This window comes from Equus quagga, chromosome 12, assembly GCF_021613505.1.
Source record: "Equus quagga isolate Etosha38 chromosome 12, UCLA_HA_Equagga_1.0, whole genome shotgun sequence".
In the NCBI taxonomy this organism is placed as follows: Eukaryota; Metazoa; Chordata; class Mammalia; order Perissodactyla; family Equidae; genus Equus; species Equus quagga.
The window spans coordinates 59,985,964-60,011,901 of NC_060278.1; the positions used below are offsets into that span (position 1 = coordinate 59,985,964).

The 25,938-nt window shown below is 40.9% G+C and overlaps 1 protein-coding gene across 3 annotated transcripts in view; it reads left to right on the forward strand.

The window, feature by feature from the left end:
* The window catches only part of CAMSAP2 (calmodulin regulated spectrin associated protein family member 2), a 108,376-nt gene extending 85,696 nt beyond the window's left edge, over positions 1-22,680 (forward strand). For 2 of the 3 annotated variants that reach the window (XM_046678327.1, XM_046678329.1), the window contains 11 exons: positions 3,941-4,034; positions 6,136-6,229; positions 9,466-9,548; positions 9,825-9,894; positions 10,209-12,408; positions 14,300-14,436; positions 14,946-15,166; positions 16,142-16,241; positions 16,994-17,109; positions 19,010-19,128; positions 19,754-22,680. In XM_046678327.1, coding sequence (XP_046534283.1) covers positions 3,941-4,034; positions 6,136-6,229; positions 9,466-9,548; positions 9,825-9,894; positions 10,209-12,408; positions 14,300-14,436; positions 14,946-15,166; positions 16,142-16,241; positions 16,994-17,109; positions 19,010-19,128; positions 19,754-20,059 — 3,540 coding nt within the window. In that variant the 3' untranslated portion in view covers positions 20,060-22,680. The remainder of the gene's footprint in view (positions 1-3,940; positions 4,035-6,135; positions 6,230-9,465; positions 9,549-9,824; positions 9,895-10,208; positions 12,409-14,299; positions 14,437-14,945; positions 15,167-16,141; positions 16,242-16,993; positions 17,110-19,009; positions 19,129-19,753) is intronic. The other variant, XM_046678328.1, reaches the window with a different exon arrangement.
* The last annotated feature ends 3,258 nt before the right edge of the window (positions 22,681-25,938 follow it).

The window sequence follows — 25,938 nt, forward strand, 5'->3', positions numbered from 1 at the left end:
CTACTCTGTTTCTGAGTGCAACTTTTTTCAGATTCCACGTATAAGTGATAGCATTCAAAATTTGTCTTTCTCTGTCTGACTTGTTTCACTTAACATCATGCCCTCAAGGGCCATCCACATTGTCATAAATGACGGGACTTCTGTCTTTCTCATGGCTGAATAATACTCCATTGTATATGCATACCACATCTTTTTTATCCATTTTTCTGTTGACTGACACTTAGGTTGTTTCCATATCTTGGCTATTGTGAATAATGATGCAGTGAACATGGGAGTGTAGATATTTCTTTGAGATCCTGTTTTCATTTTCTTTGGATATATACCAGAAGCGGGATTGCTGGATCGTATGGTAGTTCTATTTTTCATTTTTTGAGGAACCCTCATACTGTTTTCCATAGTGGCTACACCAATTTACATTCCTACCTACAGTGTGCAGGCATCCCCTTTTCTCCACATCCTCACCAGCACTTGTTGTTTCTTATATATATATATATATTTTTTTTTAAAGATTGGCACCTGAGCTAACATCTGTTACCAATCTTCTTTTTTTTTCTTTTTCCTTTCTTCTTCTTCTCTCCAAAGCACCCCAGTATATAGTTGTCTATTCTAGTTATAGGTCCTTCTGGTTGTGCTGTGTGAGGCGCCACCTCAGCATGGCTTGACGAGCAGTGCCATGTCCGCGCCCAGGATCCAAACTGGTAAAACCCTGGGCCACCAAAGCGGAATGTGTGAACTTAACCACTTGGCCATGGGGCTGGCCCGTTTCTTACATTTTTGGTGATAGCCATTTAACAGGTCTGAGGTGACATCTTATTGTGGTTTTAATTTGCATTTCTCTGGTGATAAGTGATGTTGAGCACCAAGATCCTTAAAAAATTAATTTCCTGTCAACAGACAATTATTGAGCACTTAAACAGTGTTTTTCCAAAAGATATAGACAGTTCAGTTAATTGTATTAGTCGAGTCAAATCTAGCATGAGTACTTTAAATACAATTTTATACTTTGGTTTTAGAAGGTCTTCTGTAGAGGTAAGTATAAAGAAAAAATATAAATCACAATGATATTATTACCCAGAGGTATTCTCTATCAACATGTTGAGGTTTTGCCCACTAGTCCTTTTTGTTACACATTTATTGGTTAATTTATACATACATTCAGTATCTGTTGATCATCTATTATGTACCAGCCACTGTTTTAAACACTGAAGATGTAATGATGAGCGCAAGCTTTGTCCTTCTAGACCTTCTAATCTGATGGGTGAGATGAGGAACCCCGGAGAATGTGGTATTAGATGAAGCTGGAGAAATTACAGAAGGGCCCATCAAGTACCCTCTGGTGACCCATGGTCAGTTTCCCAAGAGCAATGGAAAGAGGAGGGCGTCTTGCATTTTGAAAAGTTTATTTGGCTTCATAAGCCAAAGAAAAAGCTATTGTGTTCCAAACAAGAGATGAAAACAGTTTGAGTCAGAGTAATTATTCTGAAGATGGAAAGAAGTGGGTAGATTCTAGAAATATTTAGGATGCAAAATTTGCAGCTTTGGTGGCAAATTGGACGTGGGAAGGGAGAAAGAAGGCGGTGCAGGTATCAAGGATGACTCCTAGGTTTCTGGTTTGCACACTGGGGTAGTGGTGCTATTTAGTGAGGTAAGATTGGAACAAGGTCAGATTTGTGGGAAAGATGACTAGTTCAGTTCTGGACATTTGAGGTGCCTTGGAGATATTCAAGAGAAAAGGCTCTGTAGGCCATTGCATATGTAAGTGTAGTCAGTACATTTGGGAGTCATTTGGTAGCTGATGGGCATGGAGGCAGTTTTCAAAGAGGAGAAACAGGAGTATCAGATGCTGCTGAGAGGTCACGTAAGATGAAGACTAAAAAACCTGTTTGATTTAGCAACATAGGTAAGTCGTTGGTGACTTGAGCAAATGCTGTTTTGGCAGAATGATGCGCCTGAGTGCCAGACTGGAGTGGATCCGGGGGTAGGAAGGGATGATGTGGAGGCTGTCAGTGGAGGCCTACTCTTAGAGAAGTTTGTGAAGAGGGGAGAACGTGGGGTGAGGAGAAACTGGAGAATGACGAATTACTGAATGAAGGTTTTGTTTTTAATAGGAGAGATTTGAGCATGTTTCAGAGCCAAGTAGGAAGGATTCGGTTGAGGGGAAGAATAAATATATAGGAGAAAGAAATACAATTAAGACTGTAAAGTTTCTAAGAAGACAAGCAGGGATAGGATCCAACATATGTGTTGGATGCCTTAGGGATTATGAGCATTCTCGTTTCTTTTTAAAAAAAATCACAGATTTTATTGACTGCTTAAAATAGTATGTATTTGTATATAAATGTTTGAATATTCTGGAAATTTATAGTTAAAAGCAAATGCTGAAAGAAGAAGACCCACCAAATTCTATTCAACCCCCTTCCTCATCCTGTGTAACACTCCAGACGCTTACATTCAGCCGCCTGCCTACGTGACAAGTCCACGTAGATGTCTGACCAACATCTCAGGGCTGGCAGCTCGTGACTCCTCCCACTGCCCGTTTCCCCAGTCTTTCCTGTTTCACTAAATGGTACTGTGAGTTGCTGAAGACAAACCTGACTCACCCTTGGTCCTTCTGTTTCCTCACTTCCTACCTACACAACAGATAGCTCTTTGGAACTATCAAATAAGAGATGACTAGTTGAAAGTCACCACCTTAAATATGAGAAAACAAAGAGGGGCTGGCCCGTGGCTGAGTGGTTAAGTTCTCAGGCTACAGTTCCATGGCCCAGGGTTTCACTGGTTCAGATCCTCGGTGTGGGCATGGCACCACTCATCAGGCTACAGTGAGGCGACGTCCCACATGCCACAACTGGAAGGACCCACAACTAAAAATACACAGCTGTTTACCAGGGGGCTTTGGGAAGAAAAAGGAAAAATAAAATCTTTAAAAAAACAACAACAAACAGAGAGAGTGGATGACCTCTGAGAGGAAATATACAGAGCCTGGAGGAGCATTCATAATTAACAGGCAGGAAGAAGCCACTGCATCGGGACACCCCTGTTTCCCACGGTGATTTTGAAAACTGAAATTTAACATGAAATAAGACCTCACTCATCAAGTATTAATCAGTTTGATAGTAACAGTTGAATTAGATGCCGAACATCCAGAATTTAAAAGATGTGATTTATTTTAAATAATTGTAAAAACAGATTTTGTATAGTCCAACTTTTTAAAACTTACCAAATGCTTTCAATTAAAATAATTATTCATATTTATGTTCTTCAGCTTTTATGATGTATGTATTTTAAAATTTAAACTTGTAGTAGAAGTGTGCTTTTTAGGACCCTCTTAATCTTTTAAGTCATTTTTAAAAATTATTCACATTTTCAAATAAAAATAATCAAAGTTAAATGATAATTTTGACTTATCCTTACTAATAACTTTTCAAAATTAAGTAGATACATTAAATTCTATAAATAATGTTTTTGTACATTTCAAAATTATTAAGAATTTGCCATAACAGTCTAGAGTCTTTGTGTTATTTAGCACCTGGATTATTGTTGAGTTTAGCATTATCAAGCACATAGATATAATATTTTTAACTAGACACTTGATTACATTTTAAGAAATTTCTAGGCTTCTGGAAAGAGCTTGATTATTTATTTTAAAGAATAACCACTCTCCAGAGTGTCAAAGGCTGTTGAATACACCTACAGTTAGAGACATTTGTACCTGCAGGCAGCTGGACTGCCCTTCTGGAACTAGAGAAAAGTCAGCACACAGGTTTTGAGTAGTTCTTAGGAATTTTACCTACAGTCACTAATATTCTGTCCTAGATTCTGGACTCCAGGGATGAATGAATGAGATGTAAACCTGTGTTTAGTAAGGAAACAGAATAGGATTCTGTTTGTCGTCACTCCTTGGCCGCCTTTGCTGAGCCCTCTTGCCTCTCCTCTCTAGAGTAACTACTTGGTCTTCATGGCAGAGCTCTTCTGGTGGTTTGAAGTGGTGAAGCCGTCGTTTGTGCAGCCCCGTGTGGTTCGTCCACCAGGAGGTAACCGGTCTTCAATTCTGTGTTCCTGTAGACAAACAAAATGGAGAGTTCGTGTAACCTCACCTGGTGGTTCTTTTAGAGGGAAGCCCGTTGTTATTTCATATTCCAGCTCTTAACCTTGATAACTTCTGAATATTTTGATATTCAAAGCCACTAAGTTCTCTGTGAGAGACAGATCATGTAGGAGAGAGAAAGAAAATGGAGAGAAAGGCTCTGAATTTGAAGCCTTCTGTTGTGGAACTTTTAGCTTTAACTGTTCGCCCACTTTCTTCTCTTCCCATCCCTAGCTTTTATTCCCTATTAAATTCTGAGTTTTTAACATTGTTACCCAGAATCCACAGACCTTATGATTTGGCTTTAATCTATAATTTGAATTTGCCATTAAACCATAAAGATGTCTGGAGGCCGGCCCTGTGGCCCAGTCGTTCAGTTCGGTGCATTCTGCCTCAGTGGACTGGGTTCAGTTCCCAGATGCGGACCTATACCACTCATCAGTGGCCGTGTTGTGGTGGCTCACATGCCAAATGGAGGAAGATTGACACAGATGTTAGCTCGGGGTGAATTTTCCTCAGCAAAAAACAAAATAAAAAATACTTTTAAAGAAAGTTTGTTTATATATATTTTTAGACCTAGTAGGTTTTGTGATTATTACAGTATCGTGAGCTCTTGATTGCACATAATAAGAACACTAATAAGAAATAAAGGGGTTATTTATAAAGAGCCCTAGAAATAAAGAACAAAAAATCTTCCTGCATTTTCTCTAAAGCAAAACAGATTTTCCGTTGGTTTCCATTGTAAAAGCAGAGGTTCAGTTCTCGCTTTGGCATCACATATGCTAAATGCAGAGGTTTATGTCTATAGGGGAAAAATGATCCTAAATCGTAAGTTTAGTCCCACTAAAAAGCTTTCTCCCAGCATAGCTGTGAACTGTGGGACCAGTTCTTTCTTTGGGCTCTGGCTGTCTGGCCCAGCACAAACAGGATTATTGTGCATCCCAGCTGCTTAGGTGCTTTCCTTGGCTGTAAATTTTAGTGTTTTTCTCACCACTACCCTTATTTGTCCCCATCCCTACCACCTCCCCCCGAAAAAAATTATAAAGAAGAGAAAGAAAGAGATCAGGAAGGAGGAAAAAATACATAGTCACTGAGAGGCCTGTCACTCTGCTGAGCAGAAGGAGTTGCTCAGGCAGCCCACGGCATCGGAGGTGAAATTCTGTGAAATAGGCAATAACAAGTATTTAATCTGCTCGTCTCTACGCTGCTTAAGGCAGATTCTGAACAGTGAGCCATTATGTTAAAAAGAATACCTATAAAGAAGTTGAGATCATTCCCTAAGGGCATTAAGTAAAGTCAGGTGTCTTTAATAATTATCGTAACCAGTATTGATACAGCTTTTCACAATTAATATAGAATTTTCATACATATTGCTCTTTCTGATTTCATTGTGAAGCCCACTGTTCAAAATGTTCAGTGGCTGTTACGTTAGGTCTCAAAGGCAAAAAGTAAATTTGAGTCTTCTCCCAGAGTTATTTACAAAAATGTAAACTATAGCAGTGGGTTTAATTATTAACCAATGAAATTCTATCTCTTTTGTTAATTGCTTACCAAAATACCAACTATTGCAAAAGAAGCAAAAATGACCATATGTAACTGAAGTTCTCTGAAAGCTTAGGCAAAAATTAGACACTCAGACTGACTTTTATTTTAAATGTGTATTTATTTTATGTAGGCCTCCCTCCCCCTGCTGTTAGCCTTAGTCAAGGGAACGTTTTTAAGCCAGAACACTTGAAGAGCTTAAAAAAAATTTTACCTTTTGAAAATTATTTTTAAAAACTTAATGCTATGATTTCTCTACAAGTAATAAGGGAAAATGAGATTAAATTTAAACATTTATTTGTGGTCCAGAATTCTTGAAATAGTGTGGGGTTTCATCAGATTAAGGACTTTTAAAGAAATAAATTACGTGGCCCAATATATAATTTTAGGTTAAAACTCTGGAAAATAAATTTATCAGCAAGTTTAAATAGATAAATGCTAAGTGAATATGCTAAATATGCTACATGCTAAATATGTGATTTTGAGGTTTTTATCTTTTATTGTAGCTGAACCTGTGGACGATATGCCTTCAGTTCCTGTCTTGAATGCTGCCAAAAGAAATGTCTTGGATAGTTCGTGTAATTCTGACTTCACTTCAAGGTAGATTCCAGAGGCTTCATCTGCACTGTTTCCATTCTTCCTTTTTTAAAGATTGGCCCTGAGCTAACACCTGTTGCCAATCTTCTTTTGTTTTTTTTCTCTTCTTCTTCTTCTCCCCAAAGCCCCCCAGTAGATAGTTGTATATTCTAGTTGTGAGTGCCTCCGGTTGTGCTATGTGGGACGCTGCCTCAGCATGGCTTGATGAGCAGTGCCATGTCTGCACCCAGGATCCGAACCAGTGAAACTCTGGGCCACCGAGGTGGAGCACGCGAACTTAACCACTCGGCCACGGGGCGGGCCCCTTCCATTCTATTTACTAATGAAATCAAAATAAAATTTTATTACATTAGAGTTTCAAAAATTTCAGTTGGAGTTTGAACTAAATAAGTTTTAATTAGCTTACTGTATTAAAGCCGTTTTAACTTAAATGTAATTTAATGAAATTTGCTCTGAAATGGATGTTTCTTCAGTAGGCTTTTATGAGTCACAGTGAAAAGTGGAAGAATATATTCTAAGCCCCAAATAACCAGCCTAGAACCAAACTTTTGCTGCCTGACTTGTTTATAATTGAGAACTGCTTAAATGGTACGGCCTCAGGGGGAAATTTTTAAATTCTATTTGGTTTTTTAATGATTTTTTTAATTCTTTGAGGCAGTTTTCCCTGCTGCTTGGTTTGCTGGTTACTGTAGCTGTTAAGAGACCACAATAGAATATTTATTGTAATATTGACTCTTTAATGCTTTAGTTCTTAATATCGGAAGCTCAATTGAAAGCAAAGCAATAAATTTAATATCAGGATAATCCTGACTTCTGACCCAAGTGTATGATAGAGACATTAGTTTGTTAAAAAATGTTTTTTAAAAATGTTTTTAAGTGGCTCCTGTAAGCAGCTTCTCATGTATATTTATTAGAACCTAAAATTTGTATTCACGTTGGACTCTGTAATTTATCTGTTTTTTTAGTTTAAAATTGATGTATTTTGTGGTTTTTTAGAAATTCAAGCAGATCCATTAAAAGTACATTTAAAAAATTGTAAGAAATTGAAAGTATTTTCTGTATGAATTCTTGGTTTAACATAAAAATATGAGCTTGTGTTGAAGCTGTCCCCCACTCCTCACGTTTGAGAAGTTTCTCTCCCAAGTGCATGTGAGTGAGTGTGAGACTGGAGCCTTGACATAGCCCCTACGACACTCTTAGTACCTCTGGAGGGCTTCTGACCTCTGAACGTTTTGAAGTCTGTAACGCATTTCCTGCAAATTAAGAAAGCATTTTCCTTCCCTTACTCTCTGATTTACTACTACAAATTTTCTTACTACTTCCATCAACTTTGCTATTTTGTAAATATCCCTGAGATTTTCCACAAAGAGGTTAAGATAGAATATTGCTTACCTAGGAGTTTCTCTATATTTTTTCCCATGGGAATCTTTTTTCTACATATTATTTTCTCATTACTTTCCTGGGTTGGTTACGTAGTGACATTTCTTTCCTTGAAAATTTAGGAAACAGTATTCTAGGTTGTAACTCTCGTACTGTGAAATCTTTAAAATCTCTGAAGCTTTACACTTGAAGACTGTGTTATTCCATAATTATTTTTTCTAGCTAGCTGAGTGGACAATTTTCTACATTCCTAACTCTGGACAATGTCTTTAAGGTCCTCCAGAACATTCATCTCTTTTCTCGTTCTCAGACATCTGAGTGGCTACCTTTTTCCTAGTAGAAGAACTTTCTATAACCAAATGGGTTTCTAAATTCTTTTCCTTGAAGAGTCATTATGCATCCATCATTCTGGGATCTTGGCAATCCCCTCATTTCTGTACGTCTCCCTATGTTCCACTGTAGCTCTCCCGTTGTAGGACTTTTGAGGACAGAGCCAAGAATTTCTACTCTTCCTGAGAATAATGCAGTCACATCTGCAAGTGTTATTGCACCTAAATTAATGACCTTATGAGAAAAAGAAAACCAAAGGAAGAAGACAGGCAAAGCAGAAGGCATCTCTAGCAGCTTCTCCACACGCTTGGCTACTAGCCTGTTCAGAAGTCATGGAAGATCAAAATCCTCTGTGCAAATGTGAAAGCGAGGCAGTCAGTAGGAATTTACAACACTTCAGCCATTATTTGGGGAAGAAGAAAAGAGTGAATATATTTTAGTTACTAACATGCATGTATTCAGGATTGCCGTCCAGTAGAAACTGGAAATGCTTTCAGAGGGGGGATGATAGAAACAAACACGGCAGGGGAGCAGTGTGTGCATCTCCGATAGTCCTACGTGACTACAGACAAAACTGAGAGAAAGAGATGTGCGGTTTAGGGGAAAAGACACACACAAGCGGATCAGCATTTGCTCTGGACAGACCAGGGTGATGTCCGTTCTTCAGGTGTCGTTGCTTTTGGAGAAGCTCTTTAAGCTTTCCTGAAATAGAAGAATACACTATCGTCATTTACTTTTGAATTCTTCGGTGACTTGTTCATCTTCTCTCAGTTTACATTAGCCAAAAGATGATGTGGTTTGAGAGCTACAGAAGGCACTAGCCCCTGTTCCCCAGTGTGTTCCCGGCCGGTTGTGAGTGGGGATGCTTAACTTCCTCACCTGACTACAAAATGGGCCACGGCAGACTTGAAACTTACAAGAGAAAAATTAACATCTGCCCAAATGTTGTTGCAATTTGAGAAATAGACTGTCTCATCCTCTGCAATAATTGGAATAGGATGGAATTAAGTAAGGAGAAATAACAGGAAAGCTTCCTATCTCTCTAGGCGTTGAGGTCTTCAAGGTGCGGCTCACTGTATTAGTTTGGAGTAACTTCAGAGGTGCACGGACGTAGGTCCGTGGGCAGGGAGGCTGCAGGGTCTTCCATAGGGTTTATTAGACCTACGGTCTCCAGAGATTTGGGTTCGACCAAAATATTTCATACTGACGGCTTTCACGGGACTTCTTTATTTCTTAATTTTTCTATTTGTAAAATGAGAATAATATGCTATATTTTATCTTGCAAGGACATTGATAGTTATCTGAAAGTATTTCAGAATCTTTGGCTAAAAGACATAAAATACATAGAAATGTATATAATTACGGCCATTCTTTGGTTGAAACAATATATTATGTTTTCTTATATTTTTTTTATTTAGAATGGAGACTCAGAGCTGATAGTGGTGTTCCTAATTGCAGCCATTCTATATAAAACTTAGATTAAAGAGAGAAATCGTATTGTAACATTTTTAATCTATTTTACATTGCAGTGGAGAAGGAGCTGCTCTTACACACTCTCATCATCATTTGCCTTCTAGACACTCACGTCCCCAAGCTCATTCTGCAGCCTCAGGTAATATATTTGAAAAAGCCTAGGAAATGGTTGAGAATAAATGTCAATAAACAAAACTATCCAGTCTTTTTTTCTGAAAAGTGTTATGTACACACTAAAAGGTTGGTCTGTTTCTCTCTGCTTGCTTTTCTTTATATAATGATCTCTGTTTCTCCATATGTACCTACTTACTTTTTAGTGCTATTAATGAATCCTCAAATATGTGAAATCTGTTCAATTGCTATAAGTTAAAATTTTTTACGTGATTTACTGACTTTTTCTTTTTTGCGTTTGAAGGAGGAATTAGAAGGTCTTCATCTATGTCGTATGTTGATGGGTTCATAGGGACGTGGCCCAAAGAGAAAAGGTAAGCAAAGAGAATTATTTTTAGTATATTCACATTATCAAGAAATGCTGATTCTGTCTCTCTTTAGTCGTTAGCCAAGTTGCAGTGGACTTTTAATTAGTACCTGATTTTGAAAGGGCAGCAGAGTAGTCAGACGACAGAGGGACCAACGGGCTAACTAAGGGGAAACCTGGTGCCTGGCCTTGCCTTAAGGACAGTATGACTATGAGAAATGGAGGCAGAAAGGACGTACAGTTTCTATGGTCGTCGTCGTTCAATGATACAAACCATTTCTTTTCTGAGGTTATTTAAAGACTTTCTCTTTAAATGTTTAGGTCATCAGTGCATGGAGTTTCCTTTGATATTTCTTTTGATAAGGAAAATACTGTACCAAGATCCACCCCAAACCGAGGAATCATTCGTTCTATTAGCAATGAAGGACTTACTCTGGACAACAATCGTGTTTCTAAAAACATTAGGAAAAATTTGTCCTTCAAGCCAGTAAATGGAGAAGAGGAAGAAGAAAACATTGAAGAAGAACTTAATTTAGACTCTTACAGTGACCTTAAATCTTACGTGGCTCTCAACACAAATGAACTAAATTCTAATGAGAACATTCATTACAAGCTTCCAAATGGAGCTTTACAAAACAGGGTCCTTCTGGATGAGTTTGGCAATCAGATCGAGACACCGAGCATTGAAGAAGCATTGCAAATAATTCATGATACTGAGAAATCTCCCCGCACACCCCAGCCAGACCAGATTGCTAATGGCTTCTTTCTTCACCGCCAGGAAATGAGTATCCTGAATTCAAATATCAAGCTAAGTCAGTCCAGTCCTGATAACATGACTGACACAAAAGGTGCCTTGAGTCCCGTAACTGACAATACTGAAGTGGACACTGGCATTCATGTCCCTTCAGAAGACATTCCTGAGACTATGGATGAAGACTCTTCTTTGAGAGACTATACTGTAAGCTTAGACTCTGACATGGACGATGCATCTAAGTTTCTTCAGGATTACGATGTGCGAAGCAGCAACCCCCGAGAAGCTTTGAGTCCGTGTCCCAGCACCGTGAGCACCAGGTCGCAGCCGGGCAGCAGTGCCTCCTCCAGTTCCGGAGTGAAGATGACCAGCTTTGCAGAACAGAAATTCAGGAAACTGAATCATACAGATGGAAAAAGTAGTGGAAGCAGTTCTCAAAAAACAACACCAGAGGGCTCTGAACTTAATATTCCTCATGTGGTTGCCTGGGCACAAATTCCAGAAGAAACAGGCCTTCCGCAGGGACGGGACACAACCCAGCTGTTGGCCTCTGAAATGGTGCATCTTAGGATGAAGCTAGAAGAAAAGAGGCGGGCTATAGAAGCCCAGAAGAAGAAAATGGAAGCCGCTTTTACTAAACAGAGGCAGAAAATGGGCAGGACAGCATTTCTTACTGTAGTGAAAAAGAAAGGGGATGGCGTTTCCCCTCTTCGCGAGGAAGCAGCTGGTGCAGAAGATGAGAAAGTGTACACTGATCGAGCAAAAGAAAAGGAATCACAAAAAGCTAATGGGCAGAGGAGTAAGTCCCTGGCGGATATAAAAGAAGGCATGGAGAATCCTCCAGCCAAATGGCTCAAGTCTCCCACAACCCCCGTTGATCCAGAGAAGCAGTGGAACCTGGCCAGCCCCTCGGAGGAAGCCTTAAATGAGGGGGAGATTTTAGAGTACACGAAGTCCATTGAAAAGTTGAATTCATCCCTGCATTTTCTGCAGCAGGAGATGCAGCGCCTGTCCCTCCAGCAGGAGATGCTGATGCAGATGCGGGAGCAGCAGTCCTGGGTGATCTCGCCCCCGCAGCCCTCCCCACAGAAGCAGCTCAGAGATTTCAAACCGAGGCAGGCAGGCCTGTCGTCAGCCATCGCACCGTTCTCGGCAGACTCGCCTCGTCCCATGCACCCATCTCCACAGTCTTCTAACAGGAAAAGCGCGTCTTTTTCTGTTAAAAATCAAAGGACTCCTAGGCCAAATGAACTAAAAATAACACCCTTGAATCGAACGCTGACACCGCCTCGGTCTGTGGATAGTCTTCCTCGGCTAAGGAGGTTCTCGCCAAGTCAAGTTCCCATTCAGACTAGGTCCTTTGTGTGTTTTGGGGATGATGGAGAGCCTCAGTTAAAGGAATCCAGACCTAAGGAGGAAGTTAAAAAGGAGGACTTGGAGTCCAAAGGGGCTTTGGAACAGCTGGAACATAATCTGGAAGAAAAGGAGATGAAACCTCTTGAGTCAACGGTTTCTGAAGTCCTGTCACAGCCTATCACAGAGACTGTGTGTCTGACCCCAAATGAGGACCAGCTGAATCAGCCTGCACAACCTCCTCCTAAACCTGCATTCCCACCCACAGCTCCTAAAAATGTCAATCTGATTGAAGTTTCCCTCTCCGATTTGAAACCTCCTGAAAAGGCTGATGTATCTGTTGAAAAATATGACGGAGAAAGTGATAAAGAACAATTTGATGATGACCAGAAAGTCTGCTGTGGGTTCTTTTTTAAGGTAAGGCTAACCTGCGTGGTTTTCGCTGTCTCCCTCTGATGGGTTTGGTTTCTTTAGCTGGCATTCTTCCTTCAGGAGCATGCCCTTTTCTCACCAGTCTGCCATTAATCTGAAGACATGTTTTGGTCCTCCCCTGGTGGACTGCAGTAACTTTCAAGCACCCTGTGATTTCTGGAACAGTCCTCCTTTCCTCATGTTCCCGGGGCCTGTTTAGATATGCTGTTTCTGCCTCTCCACCTCTCTCACTTCCACAGAAGCCTTCCCTTTAAAGGGGGGAGATGTTCAAGACGTAAAAATACACTAGAATAGACTTACAGGCAATGCCAAGTCATGAGCTTTTTACAAATTGGGAATAACTCTTTGAAGAGATCCGAATAAATTTAAGGTTTAAAAAATTTTTTTTTAATGATTTTATTTTTTTCCTTTTTCTCCCCAAAGCCCCCTGGTACATGGTTGTATATTCTTAGTTGTGGATCCCGCTAGTTGTGGCATGTGGGACGCCCCCTCAGCGTGGCTTGATGAGCAGTGCCATGTCCGCATCCAGGATCTGCCTCTGTTTAGTAAAAGCGGCTTCCATTTTCTTCTTCTGGGCTTCTATAGCCCGCCTCTTTTCTTCTAGCTTCATCCTAAGATGCACCATTTCAGAGGCCAACACCTGGGTTGTGTCCCGTCCCTGTGGAAGGCCTGTTTCTTCTGGAATTTGTGCCCAGGCAACCACATGAGGAATATTAAGTTCAGAGCCCGTTTCTTCTCCATCGCTTCCCTCCGTCCCCTCTCCATCCCTTCCCTTCATTTCCGCTCTATTGCTTCCCTTCCCTCCATTTCTTCTCCACGCCTTCTCTTCCCTCCGTCCCCTCTCCATCCCTCCCCTTCCCTCCATTTCCATATCGTCACTGCCCCTTTACTTTACATAGTAAAGTGCCTGGCACATTGCAGAGTGTATGTAGTTTGTTAGATACAGACATGTGAATGTTTGGACCGATGGTTTGAGTGGCATCATCTGACTTTCTCCATTCAGATCTCCTCTCTCTCTGGGCTCCTATGCAAAAACTCCTTGTTTGAATCTCTTCCCCGAAGGTGCCATATCTTTTTTCATATTGTATTTTAATACCTGTATGCTTGGCACTGTGTTGTAAATATATCAGAACCCAGGATACACTTGTTGACTTATTACAAGGAGTCGTTAAGACAGTGAACCGTTTCTGCAGCTTGTTATACTTTCCTGAATTCTGAAGCATTTTGGAAGCTCTCTGAAAACTGAGGCTGTCCCTAAGGATTCAGGTAGAAACTGAGGCAGGCTCAGAGGCCTGCAGATCATGAACCAGCTCTCAGATTGAAGGAACTTTAGACGAGGAGTCTTATATCCATCTTCTCTTTGAAGGAAAAACTTCTTCGATATAGTTCAGAACCAGTCAAGCAAACTGTCAGAACCTCAACTTAAAAAAATCATTGCAGTAGTTTCATTTATGTGATACAGCTTTGGGTAGCTAATTGTTTGGTATTTCTGCTTGAGTGTTCTTTATTGGGCATGTATTTTAAATACAATTTAAATGGAACTTTAGAAATTGGGGAAAACGCTCCACTCTTAGTTATTTATTAGGGTCCAAAAAAGCTCTGTCCTTTTTTTCCTTTTTGTGGCTGTTCTTTGCTAACTTCCTAGGTTTTGAAAACATGTAATTAACTTAAAGTGTACAGTTTACTTGGTAGAACTATTATGACTTTAATTCATTTTTTCCTTCATAATTTTTGGAACATGTCCATATATGGTGGGGTTGGAATAAGGTTGAACAGATTGTTCAGTTATGAAAACCACTAACTGTGACCACAGCAGTTGAAAATGAGAATACGGTACCTAACATATGTCATCTTTTTCAATGAAATTCATTCTTAGGATGATCAAAAAGCGGAAAATGATATGGCAATGAAACGGGCAGCTTTGTTGGAGAAGCGATTAAGAAGGGAGAAAGAGACTCAGCTTCGGAAACAGCAGCTGGAAGCGGAGATGGAGCATAAGAAAGAGGAGACAAGGTAAGGGGCCTGCGGTCCCCGCTCTGCCGCTGAGATGAGTGTGCGCGGGCGTGTTTAGAAGTTTGTAAGTATGTGCTCGAGGAGGCAGTTTCTCATTAATTTTTTATTAACAGATTTTTCAGAGACCTTTGCAGTATATGTAGACAACTGAACTAATGCTAATTTTTGGTGCTTTTTAGAAATTCATTTTCCCAAAGTATTACTTGATTGTATATTTTTATCCTAAGTTTGAGGCATTTCAAAATAAAGTGCTCCAGAAACATTAATTTAAAATAATTTCACTAGGTTTTATACACACTCACATATTTTTTTAAAGTAGTTATTTGATTTATTAATGGTATATTTATATACATTTTAATGACCTAAATTATCTCAGGTATGTTTTAAATGAACCATTTATTCCCAAAGTGCTGAAATACAGTAATTCTCCCTTCTCACATCAAATACATGCTCCCCAGTGTGTTTTCTTTGGTATGCAGAATAAGAAATGTAACCATTTGGTTTCTTAGGCGTAAAACTGAGGAAGAACGTCAGAAGAAAGAAGATGAGAAAGCACGCAGAGAGTTTATTAGGCAAGAATATATGAGGCGAAAACAGCTGAAACTAATGGAAGACATGGATACAGTAATTAAACCCCGGCCTCAAATAGCAAAACCCAAAAAACAGCGCCCAAAATCTATTCACAGAGATCACATTGAATCTCCCAAAACACCAATAAAAGGTCCTCCAGGTAACACAGCTTATTGTGAAGAGTCTGTTCATAGAGACACCAGCCTGGTTTGTCCTGCTAACTTGACTGTGCTTTGGTACGCTGCATTGGACGCGCCGTTTGAGGCTGTGCGTGCTCCTCATTGCAGAACCAAAATGAGCAAATGCAGTTTGTTATGACTTACGTGTATTATGTGTGCATGCATATATTCAATAGAACGAATGTGAATGCTGAGAAATGCAATGTAAGTACTAACCGGTTAGGAAACGCTGCTTCTGATGTAATCTCCCCGAGTTATTTACTAACCTTTCTATACGTGTAGATTTAAGGATAAACGTTGTGTGCATGAAATGTATAAGAAACAGGTCACTATGAGGAATATAAGATGAAGAGTTCCTGAGTCCCTTCTTTAAGATAGGAATGGTCAGAAACCCAAATTTATACTTTTGGAGTTGAGAGAATATATCTTTTTTTAAAAATTCAACATTCATACTCATTTTTAAAAATATTTATTTTATTGAAACTAAACACTAGGGAATATTTTAGAGAATTCCCATAGTTATTCTAAAACTCAGGGGGAAATAACATAACACTGACTGTTTAAAGAAAACTCTGTCTTTTCTAGTCAGTGAAATTTTTCGATACCCAGTATTGGCTGAAATTAATAAATTAATTTTCCACCTAGGAATCAGATATTCCTAAATATATTTTTTCCTGTTAATTGTTTTTCTTATGATCACAATATCATGTCTCATATTACCACTTTCCTTTTGAATAAGTCCGAATGACAATTTTATCAGTATTTCTTAAAAATAGGCTCATTGCTAATTTTAAATAAAGTATGCATATATGCATGCAGGCATATTATATGTTTCGATTAAGAGTAAAGAAAGGAAAAGAAACTACAGAAGCTCCATTTTCATATGCTGGTGTTATCTAATGAACAGACTCTTTTCTAGTTGCTCCTTTTAAATTTCTAATTTTGTTTCTATTCAGGATCACGAATTTATCGTGTTTTTTCAGTCTCTAGCCTTTCTTTGGCGTCACTGAACACAGGCGATAACGAGAGTGTGCTTTCAGGCAAGAGGACACCAAGGTAAATCCATAATGTGAACATTTTTCATAGAAAAGAATATGTTCCCTGAAGTTACTTTTTTTTAAATGAATAATTATAATCACAAATTTTTATAAGTTTTGCTGATAAGGATCGTTTGGGTTTCTGTATATATAAAATATAAAGAGGTCTTTTCATCTTTCACCGTTTCTTGTAGAATTTTAGAATCCTGACCTTGATAAGATACTTTTTATAAACTGTAAAACATTAACCGTAGTTACTCCTGTGGCTGATAAAATCACCAGTCTGAGAAAGCTCACTGTGTGTGTGCTGCCAGCCTCACTGGCTCATTCCCACCTGACGTGGAGAGTTTCCCCATTAGAATAACTCCAATGGAGGTCACCTGGGACATAGGAAGATCTCTTGTGCACTCTCTCTCTCTAGGATATAGATTAGAAGACAGTATTTCATTACCTTCTACTATAATACCCATATAAAAACGAATGTTTCTAGTGACAGTCATCAGCTCTGAGTTCTCCTCTTTGTACTACCATCTGTTGCATTAATTGCCATTTTCATATGGAAGAACATTGATTCTTTCAGTCAGCAGATGTTTCTAGAGTGCCTCCTACGTTCTAGGCACTTGGATGGATAGCTGTGAATAAGACAGTTACTACCATCTTCTTATTTTTAAGCCTCTAGGTTGATTTTGGTTGGTACTCTCTCATAGACCCTTCTGACCCCCAAATGTTCTTTCTCTGTTTGAGACACAAAATATTTTATTTACTATTTAGATCAGAGTCTGTAGAAGGCTTCTTATCTCCAAGTCGTTGTGGCAGTCGAAACGGAGAAAAAGACTGGGAAAACGCGTCAACCACTTCTTCAGTGGCTTCGGGAACAGAATACACAGGTCAGCGTCTGTCCGTTTTAATTTAACTCAGTAATGAAGATAGATAAAGGCAGTACTAAAGCGCGTCTCCTCGGCTCACTTCTCGGTCTGAACGCGGGAGACTGATCACAAACGGTACATGCGGGTGGTCACTTGCAGGCAGGTCAGTCTCATGGTCCAGTTCCGTGTAGGGAGACAGTGACCTGTCCCAGGACAAGTGAGACACGTTTCTAAACCAAATGAGCAGTACTGCCTAGACCGCATCCTGCTGCGTCCCTCTTGAAAATGCTGGCCTTTTCCGTGTTGTAGTTTGGGTCTGGAGGAGTTTTAGAGAGGTTCTATCAGCAGTACACAGGTCCTGCGTACTGAGGAAGGGCTGGAACCCATGAAGTCCTCTCTCTAACGTTGGGATTTCTGGTATCTAGACCTGTGCATCTTTAAAAAGCATTAAGAGGCTCTAAAAGATGAGAGGAATGCATTGGATCTGGGAGGACATCAGCCTCACATATCCCCATCAAGTCCTCTTTTGGCCTGTGGGTAGGCATCGTTGAAATAAAAGCAAATTGAAGAATAGAATGTAAGAACGCTCCTAAAGAAATGAAGCAGGAGAGGGGCTGGCCCCGTGGCCAAGTGGTTGGGTTCACGCACTCTGCTTTGGTGGCCCGGGGTTTTGCCGGTTCGGGTCTGGGGCATGGACATGGTGCCACTTGTCCAGCCGTGCTGGGGCAGCGTCCCATGTGCCACAGCTGGAACGGCCCACAACTAAAAATACACAGCTATGTACCAAGGGGCTTTGGGGAGAAAAAGAAAAAAATAAAATCTTTAAAAAAAAAAAGGAAATGAAGCAGGAGAGAACGTGAGAAGAAATGTGAGCAACTGTCGAGCACTAAGATGGAAAGGCCCAGGAGAACATGCGTGGGAGAGCAGAGGCCCAGGAGGGTGCCTCCGTCTGCTCGTGGCCTACCCCAGTGGAAGCCCTGTAAAGCCCTGTAGAGCCCTGTAAAGGCCTGAGGAGCTTCTGACTTGCTAACCTTCCTGTGCGCTGCGTTCTGTGGCTTTTAACGCAGCCTCCTGCGGCCAGTCCGCCAGCCTCACAGCCTGGGAGTGGGCAGCGCTTCCTTCTTACTCCCTCTGCTTCTCTGCTGTGCCATCGGACAGTCCCACTTGCCAGGCACTGTTAAACCCTGAGCGACAGAGCTGCAGTGGTGCCGGCCCAGCTCGTACTGGCTCTCAACCGATTGTTAAATTTCGGGAGTTATGCAGGCTGTAGAGCCGCTGGAGGGTTGAAACCAGCCCTGGCGGGAGGGTTTTATGCCCCAGAGACAGGCGATCAGGGCTAATAGTTCTTCTTCCCAAAGAACTAGTGTTTCAGCACACTCCTGAGGGTGAGGCACGGTGCTTGCCGTCCAGGACAGTGCGGTTAGTGTGAGGGAGCAGGGGGAGTGCACTGTACTAGCCTTCGTGAGTAGGAATGTGCCGGGAAAATGGCAGAAAGTGCTTCTGTGCTTTGAGACTAAGGAGCACCGTTGGTGGAAAAAAGGCTAAAAACCCCAGAGGTATGGAAGGAGAAGATGAAGCTTTTTCTTGTCTTTTTAAAAGCTTAAATTACTGATGGACCCATTCTGCTTTAAGCTTACCAGTGACCTTACCAGACTTGAGAAAGAAGGTGACAGAGCAACATCTGATTTCCAGCACTGCTCTCCCAGAGCAGCCTCAGGAGGCCACAGAGCATCCTCAAGATGTGTCCCTGTGAGGGCCAAGCAAGGTTCTGACTGCACAGCGGGCCAGGGGCCTCCAGGCACAGGAGCTGGTTTCTGTTACAGTGTTTCATCAGTGTAGGGGCAATTGTATCATTTAAACAGAGCAGTGTTGCCGACTTAGGAATGCTGTTTTTCTTGTTACTGTTAAATTCTTACTGCAGGACCAAAGCTCTACAAAGAACCCAGCGCAAAATCCAACAAGCACATCATACAGAACGCTTTAGCTCATTGCTGTTTGGCTGGAAAAGTAAATGAGGGCCAGAAGAAAAAAATACTGGAGGTAAGCGTGTTTGCATGAAAATTAAATTGGGCAACATTCTTAAATTGTAGGAGTCTTCTCTTTCAATTCAAGAGAAATTACTATTCATAGGCTTCTAGAATTTCAACAGCATATAAACATCTGTAGCTCGGTTTCAATTATTAGATTGAGTTAGTCCCCTCTCCAGTGGGCTTCCGGAAGACTGCAGGCTTAAAGACCAGGAGTGGACTTCGATGATAGTATGAAATGATACGCTATCTTCTTGCCCAGATGCCCTTAGTTGTAAGTGTAGATAACGTGATTTTCCTTCTCTAAAATGAAGCCCGCCAGAGCCTGGCCGTGAGTAGCAGACGGTGGCACAGTGTCAGGGTTTAGCGGAGGCCTCGTTTGGGGAACAGTCTGCTGCAGGATTGCAGCTCCACACAGCCGACCGGCCCTCAACAGAGAGGTGTTTGCCTGCATCTTTCATTAGTGCGCTTTGCTTTTATAAAACGCATCTTATTTGGGCTATTGAAAATTTATATTTTAAATTAAATGTCATAAAATTTGATCCAAAAATGTAACACAATCGCATAAATTTTTATGCAGTGAAATGTTTACTGTTGTTTTTCATTGTTGTCATTTTGTTTTGTTTCTTATTCTAAAGGAGATGGAGAAGTCAGATGCCAACAACTTCCTGATCTTATTCCGGGATTCAGGCTGCCAATTCAGGTCTTTGTATACTTATTGCCCGGAAACTGAAGAAATTAATAAACTGACTGGGATAGGCCCTAAATCTATCACTAAAAAAATGATCGAGGGGCTTTACAAATATAATTCTGACAGGAAACAGTTTAGCCACATACCTGCTAAAACTTTATCTGCCAGTGTTGATGCAATTACCATCCACAGCCATTTGTGGCAGACCAAGAGACCAGTGACACCCAAAAAACTGCTACCCTCTAAAGCATAGGAGCTGGGAGATACTCGCTTCAGAACATTTGTGGTAAATTTGCACTTCATCTTTCCTGCCTGTAGAACACCTTTCTAATTGCCAACAAGACTTTCATTCATTGAAACTGCACACTAAGCTCTGTTGTCAGGAACAACTGGAATGTAACCACAGTATTTTGGAGTGCAGAAGCTTTTCGCTTAGGTGATCAGCGACAAAGGAAGTGTTTTGATTCACAAACGGAGATTTGTGTCATCGGGTTCACCTGCTTGATGTTCGATACAGTGAAGCACTGAATTCTCATGGACACTAATTGGACTTATGGTTGCAATATGGTTAAGGTGACAAATTATGTGTTTTATTTGTTGCTTTTTTTTTTTTTAACTTTTTAATGTACTTGCTCGTCTTCAGACGGTTTATTTTGCTATTTTTCTCTCCTGGGGATTGAGTCTAAGATAGCTTTTACGTTGTTTCATGTGGCGATCATGAGAGTAGGAAATACGCCTTCAGAGGTAACTGGCACCTTTCTTATGATGCTGAGAGAAACACTAGTGTCTAGTTTTACAGTAACCTCATGTTTTAATGTTGTTAGAGCATTTGCAAGAGTTATTCTACTAAGTATTTACAATTCTGTATTTATTATTCACTCAAGTATTAACATTTCTCCATTAAATAAGAGGAGGTGTTGTAAAGAGCTGCTAGTAGGTTCGCTTAAACCACGAGCTTAACCAAGAATATGTTATACCAAGTTGCTGATTCAATCAGTGCTGTTTTTACACCGCTTTTGGCCAACTCAGAATAATTTAGATTGTTCTTTTAACAAGAAAGGCTTTCTATCTCTTTTAAAGTGAGTCACTTTATCAGCTGGCAGAAGTGAATGGCGCTTTGAGAGTAGTCTTTCCGTCTGAAGATGTAGGACTTCCTGCCACGAGTTCTCCAGAGGTCTTTGCATTATATTTATAACTGATAGAAAATTATATTTAGAATTTTTAAACATGTACAAAGGGCTACATTTTACTTTTAAAATAGCTTCACGTTATTTTACTTAGATTGAGTTTTTCTTCTTTTGGACCCTTGTCAAGTGGAACAGCTTAGGTGACGTGCACGCTTGAACTCCTCTCCGTGGTCTTTGTTCCTTTCCTAGTGCACGGCGGAGGGCTAGTGGGGAAATCTTCATTCTCAGGAAAAGACTTGAATGATATGTGACCCTGTTATGTTTCAGTGTTGTGACAACTGTGTGGACTTAGGGAGAAAGACAGTATTTATCATAAATGAGATGCGTAGTATGTTTTCTTTCATGGGAAGTAGAGACTAAAATATATCCATTTCTCTAATTGAGTTGTTTAGAGAAATTACTAATATCTTATATGATGTATTTACTTATTTTAAAAAAAGAGAAGGAGATGCCCTGAACTGTACTTTTCTGTTGTTACAGCAGTACACATCTGGGTTATCAACATGTTCTCAAATGCTGTCAATATTTTACTGTAATTTATGTTCTTATATTTATGTATATTGGTTAAAACTGTAAAAAAAAAAATTCACAGATTTTTTTCCAATACTTTGCAAGATATATGTGTAGCTCAAAACTATTTGTGATCTACTGTTTGCATGTAAGAGACCAGGATATGTAACTCTTATATTTTAAGTGTATACATACTGTGTATATAATATATGAATATTAAAAATGGGAAATTGCACATTTTACCTTTCAGACAAGTTTCTATTACAGCTAGAAGGAAATGATTGTCAAATACATGTTTAGATTAAGACTAGTTTAAAAAAGTAGTAAATGAATCTAACCAAATGAGGTAAATAAGAGTCAAAGGAGAATTAATAAGCATTTCACATTACTAAATTTGTTCTTTTCAACCAATTAAATTCCCCTTATCAAAGCAGTCTTCTTCATGATACTACTTGGCCATTCAGTTTTTAAAAATTGAGTGCAAGACAACGGAGGGAAGTATTTAAAACTAAACAGGACTACCTTTTATTCTGAAATTAGGCGTGTCCAACCGTGAATGTCCATAGTGTCTGGAGGCGGAATGTGAGTGTTGCCACACAAGTTCATTGCTCGCAGTGGAATATTTTACTTCACTCATGCAGAAGGAATATGGGTATATTTCTTTAAGTCTGCAGGGTTTTTTAAATTATGGTGCAGCTTTTTTTTGTTTTTTGAATTATGTTTTAAAAACTATACAGATGAAAATTATGCCATTTCGTAAAGCCTGGAGGTTTTCATCAACCTTATTGAAACACACTGGTGCTTTCACATTGAAGGTCAAATTAGGACGATAATTCTGCACCTAAGTTTGCCAAACGCTTCTCACAGTTGCCGGTGCAGCCTGTCAAGTTCTGCCACTCGACACAGCTTTGGGAAGCTTTCAACTCCTCCCGGCCTTTCAGGGTTGTTTTAGAATGACTGTTACAGTGTTTATTTGGCTGTTTAAAGCCGAATTCTGCTTTTTAATTATGGTTTCCTGGACACTGTGGGGCAATGTACGGCATATGGTGTGTTCACCTGTCCACTCGAGCGCGTTGCGTACAGGTTTTCAAGATGCTGTGCTATAAAGGCGGTCATGTTTGCTATTTCCTGGCACACTGTAGTTCCCCTTTCATTTCAATAAAAGCATGGCACCAAACAACGCCTTTCTGTTTCTTGAATAAAATGTGTTTTCCTTGTACTGTTATTGGAACTTGAGTGAACTCAGCATATGGTTTTCCTGTCTCTTAACCCGTGTTTAAATTAACAATTCGAATAGTCATCAGAGGCAACTTTTAATAACATCAGACATTGTTTGAATACTGACTTAAGGCAATGTTAGGAAGTCTGTAACTTTCTGTGCTCAGCTCAGACAGTCTACGTAGTAGTGTATAAATGTTTGTGCTCCTCTTACATTAATCTTCTCCGTATTCGCTTTCTTTTGGTGAATTAATAATTAAAGTGTGCCAGAGTTAACACTCTGCACCTTTGAAAATGAATGCCGAATGAGCTCACTGATCCACTGCCGACCGGGGAAGCCCATTCTTGGTTGTTAGTCTCTGAGTTACAGTTTGATTTTGCTGACTCTGCTCATGCAGATCAGAGCCATTAAGGAAAAAAGACCTAACAACCAAAGAACGGTTTTCATACATAATTACATATCTGAAGAAGGATCTGCAGTCGCCCAACATAAGCGTGGTTCTCTACCTTCAGATGCTTTGGTAGGATAAGCTTCAGAACAGAGCTACGCTGCCACAATGTTTTCTGAGACTTTAACTTTCAAACATAAAAATATTTAACCATAGACTCAGGCAGTCTTAGACAAGTATACACAGACCATGGCCCCCGAGCGCACACACACAGTTTGAGTGTGTTCCCTGACCTGGCTAATCCATCGTTCTTAATCAGGGCAGAGGAAGACGCTCTGTCGTGCATGGGAGCAGACGTCTTTATTTCATAACCTGTCTACACAGAGAGATGATAAGAATACCACCCAGAGAAGGAAACAGCTGTAAGGCTCTGACTGAGGACTCAGACATCAGAGAAACACATCTGTAAAACGAGTGTGACATTCACAGTGAATAGATGCTTACAAAATAGGTCTGTATCTCCCTCAATGGCAGTTTTGCCTTTGAAAGAAACAAATGAGAAATTAATGATTTCGTATTGTTGGGTGGGGTGGCGGGGGTTGGTGCACGGGTTGGTGTGTCAGAGCTGGCAGAGATAAGGAGATCTAGAATCTACTTTCAGCCATCTGCTTTGCATATGTGGGTGTACAGCCTTCTCGCACCTCAGTACCCCAAGTCCAGGGGCTTAGAAAACGAGAGTTAGTTTTGTGCCTGTATTTAAGGAATTTTTTTTTTAAGTTTGGCACCTGAGCTAACATCTGTTGCCAGTCTTTTTTCCTTTTTTTTTAAAGATTGGCACCTGAGCCAACAACTGTTGCCAATTTTTTTTTTCTCCCCAAATCCCCCTCGTACATAGTTGTAAATTTTTTAGTTGTGGGTCCTTCCAGTTGTGGCATGTGGGACGCCACCTCGACGTGGCCTGATGAGCAGTGCCATGTCTGCACGCAGGATCCGAACCAGCGAAACCCTGGGCCACCAAAGTGGAGCGTGCGAACTTAACCCCTCGGCCACAGGGCTGGCCCCAGCCAATATTTTTTTTTCTCTGCTTTTTCTCCCCAAATCCCCCCAGTACATAGTTGTATATTCTAACTGTGGATCCTTCTAGTTGTGGCATGTGGGATGCGGCCTCAGCATGGCCTGATGAGTGGTGCCATGTCCGTGCCCAGGATTCGAACCGGCGAAACACCGGGCCGCTGAAGCGGAGCATGCGAACTTAACCACTCAGCCACGGGGCCGCCCCTGTGCACGTATTTAATATCACTGTGGTATTTGTAACTAAAGTTACCTCCATCCGCAGGGATTCTTTGTATGTCAGAAAAAAATGATTTACTTTTCCATTGAAGAGGATAAAAGCAAATGAATTAACAAAATATGTCTTAAGACCCACTAAGGTTTTTTTGTTTTAACACGTTAAGCAAGGCCACTGTGGTACCCAGGCTACTGATGTTTCCCACTCTGCTGAACCCCAGTCTGTCGCTGTAGGTGGCTGAGTCTGTGCCTTCCTCCCGTAGCACCTGCGGGTGTTAGGAACATCCCAGGGCTGAAGGACGCAGTTGACGGCACCTCCACTTCACAGTGATTCCTGACCCCACCCAGCTATTCACACTTCAGGCTTTGCCTGTTTCCCTGAGAAAGGAAGTGTGGCTCTCGGCCCCAAAACAGAGAAGCTCTCCCCTCTCCCATTGCTTTATGATTTCCGAGGTCCTTGGTTTGCTTTCTGTGAAGGGCTGAGCCTTCCCTCCATCTGACAGTGAGGACGTGCCAGGGACACGGCCGGTACGTGGCGGCACCACAGCTGGAGTCTGCGCCCTCAGATTTCAGATTCCCTTCACTGGGCAGCCTCGTCCACTGCTCTGGAGTCGTGGGGTGAAAATACTTCAAGTCTGATCGTTGTACTGGGTGGCAATGGATTCGCCACTGGTGGAAACTGAGAACTTTTGTAGTTAAAGTGGATTTCGCGCTCTTGCTTAATAATCTAAGCAGCGTCAACACAGTAACGACGGCTAAAATCAGACTGGTGTGTCCCCGTTCTCTTGACTATCTAGATTCCTATGAAGAAAGGAGAAATCGAAAACGTGGTGGAAAGGCACGAAGTCTGCTTCACGGGCTGATCAAATTTATCAAGGAAATAGTACTGAGGTGCAAGGGGCTAGGCCACGAAGAGAGAGAGTCTGTTCCATCAAGGAGCCTGCTGTCTTGAGGTGGACGTAGCCAGGCCCTTACAAACAACTGAGGAACTGCATGAGAGGCACAGGCCCGAAGGAAAGGACAGGTAAGCCCTTTTCTTGTTAACAGTAAGAAGTTCTTATGCACGAAGCAAGTTCTGACTGTGAAGGATGTGAGGCTCTCTTACGTTATCATCCCCTGGGACGCCACGTCCTAGTTTTCTTCAGACTGAGTTTGAGTTGCCGAGACGTCAGTTCTGGTGATAGGGCCTTAAAGGCCTGCTGTATGTCATAAACATTCGACAGAGCTAGCTAGCGGTGAACTGCGTTCTCTGCTTTCTGAGCCAGAGGCAGCTGTGTTGGACGGTTGGCGCTCCCCTGTCGTCCCCTCCTACCAGCGCAGAGGACTGCCCTGAACACGCGGTGAGTACCACAGATGTATCTGTGAACCTCAGGAAGTTTCTGCTTGATTCTCCATCATTACAGTCAGAGCCTAAATGTCATAGGTATTCGGTACGTATCTGTCAGATGGAGGAATGAATGGAGGAATGCCTAGTCCTGGTCCAAAATTCAAAGTCAGACCCAAAGCTTAGTCTGATTTCTGCTAGGCCACCCCTAATTTCC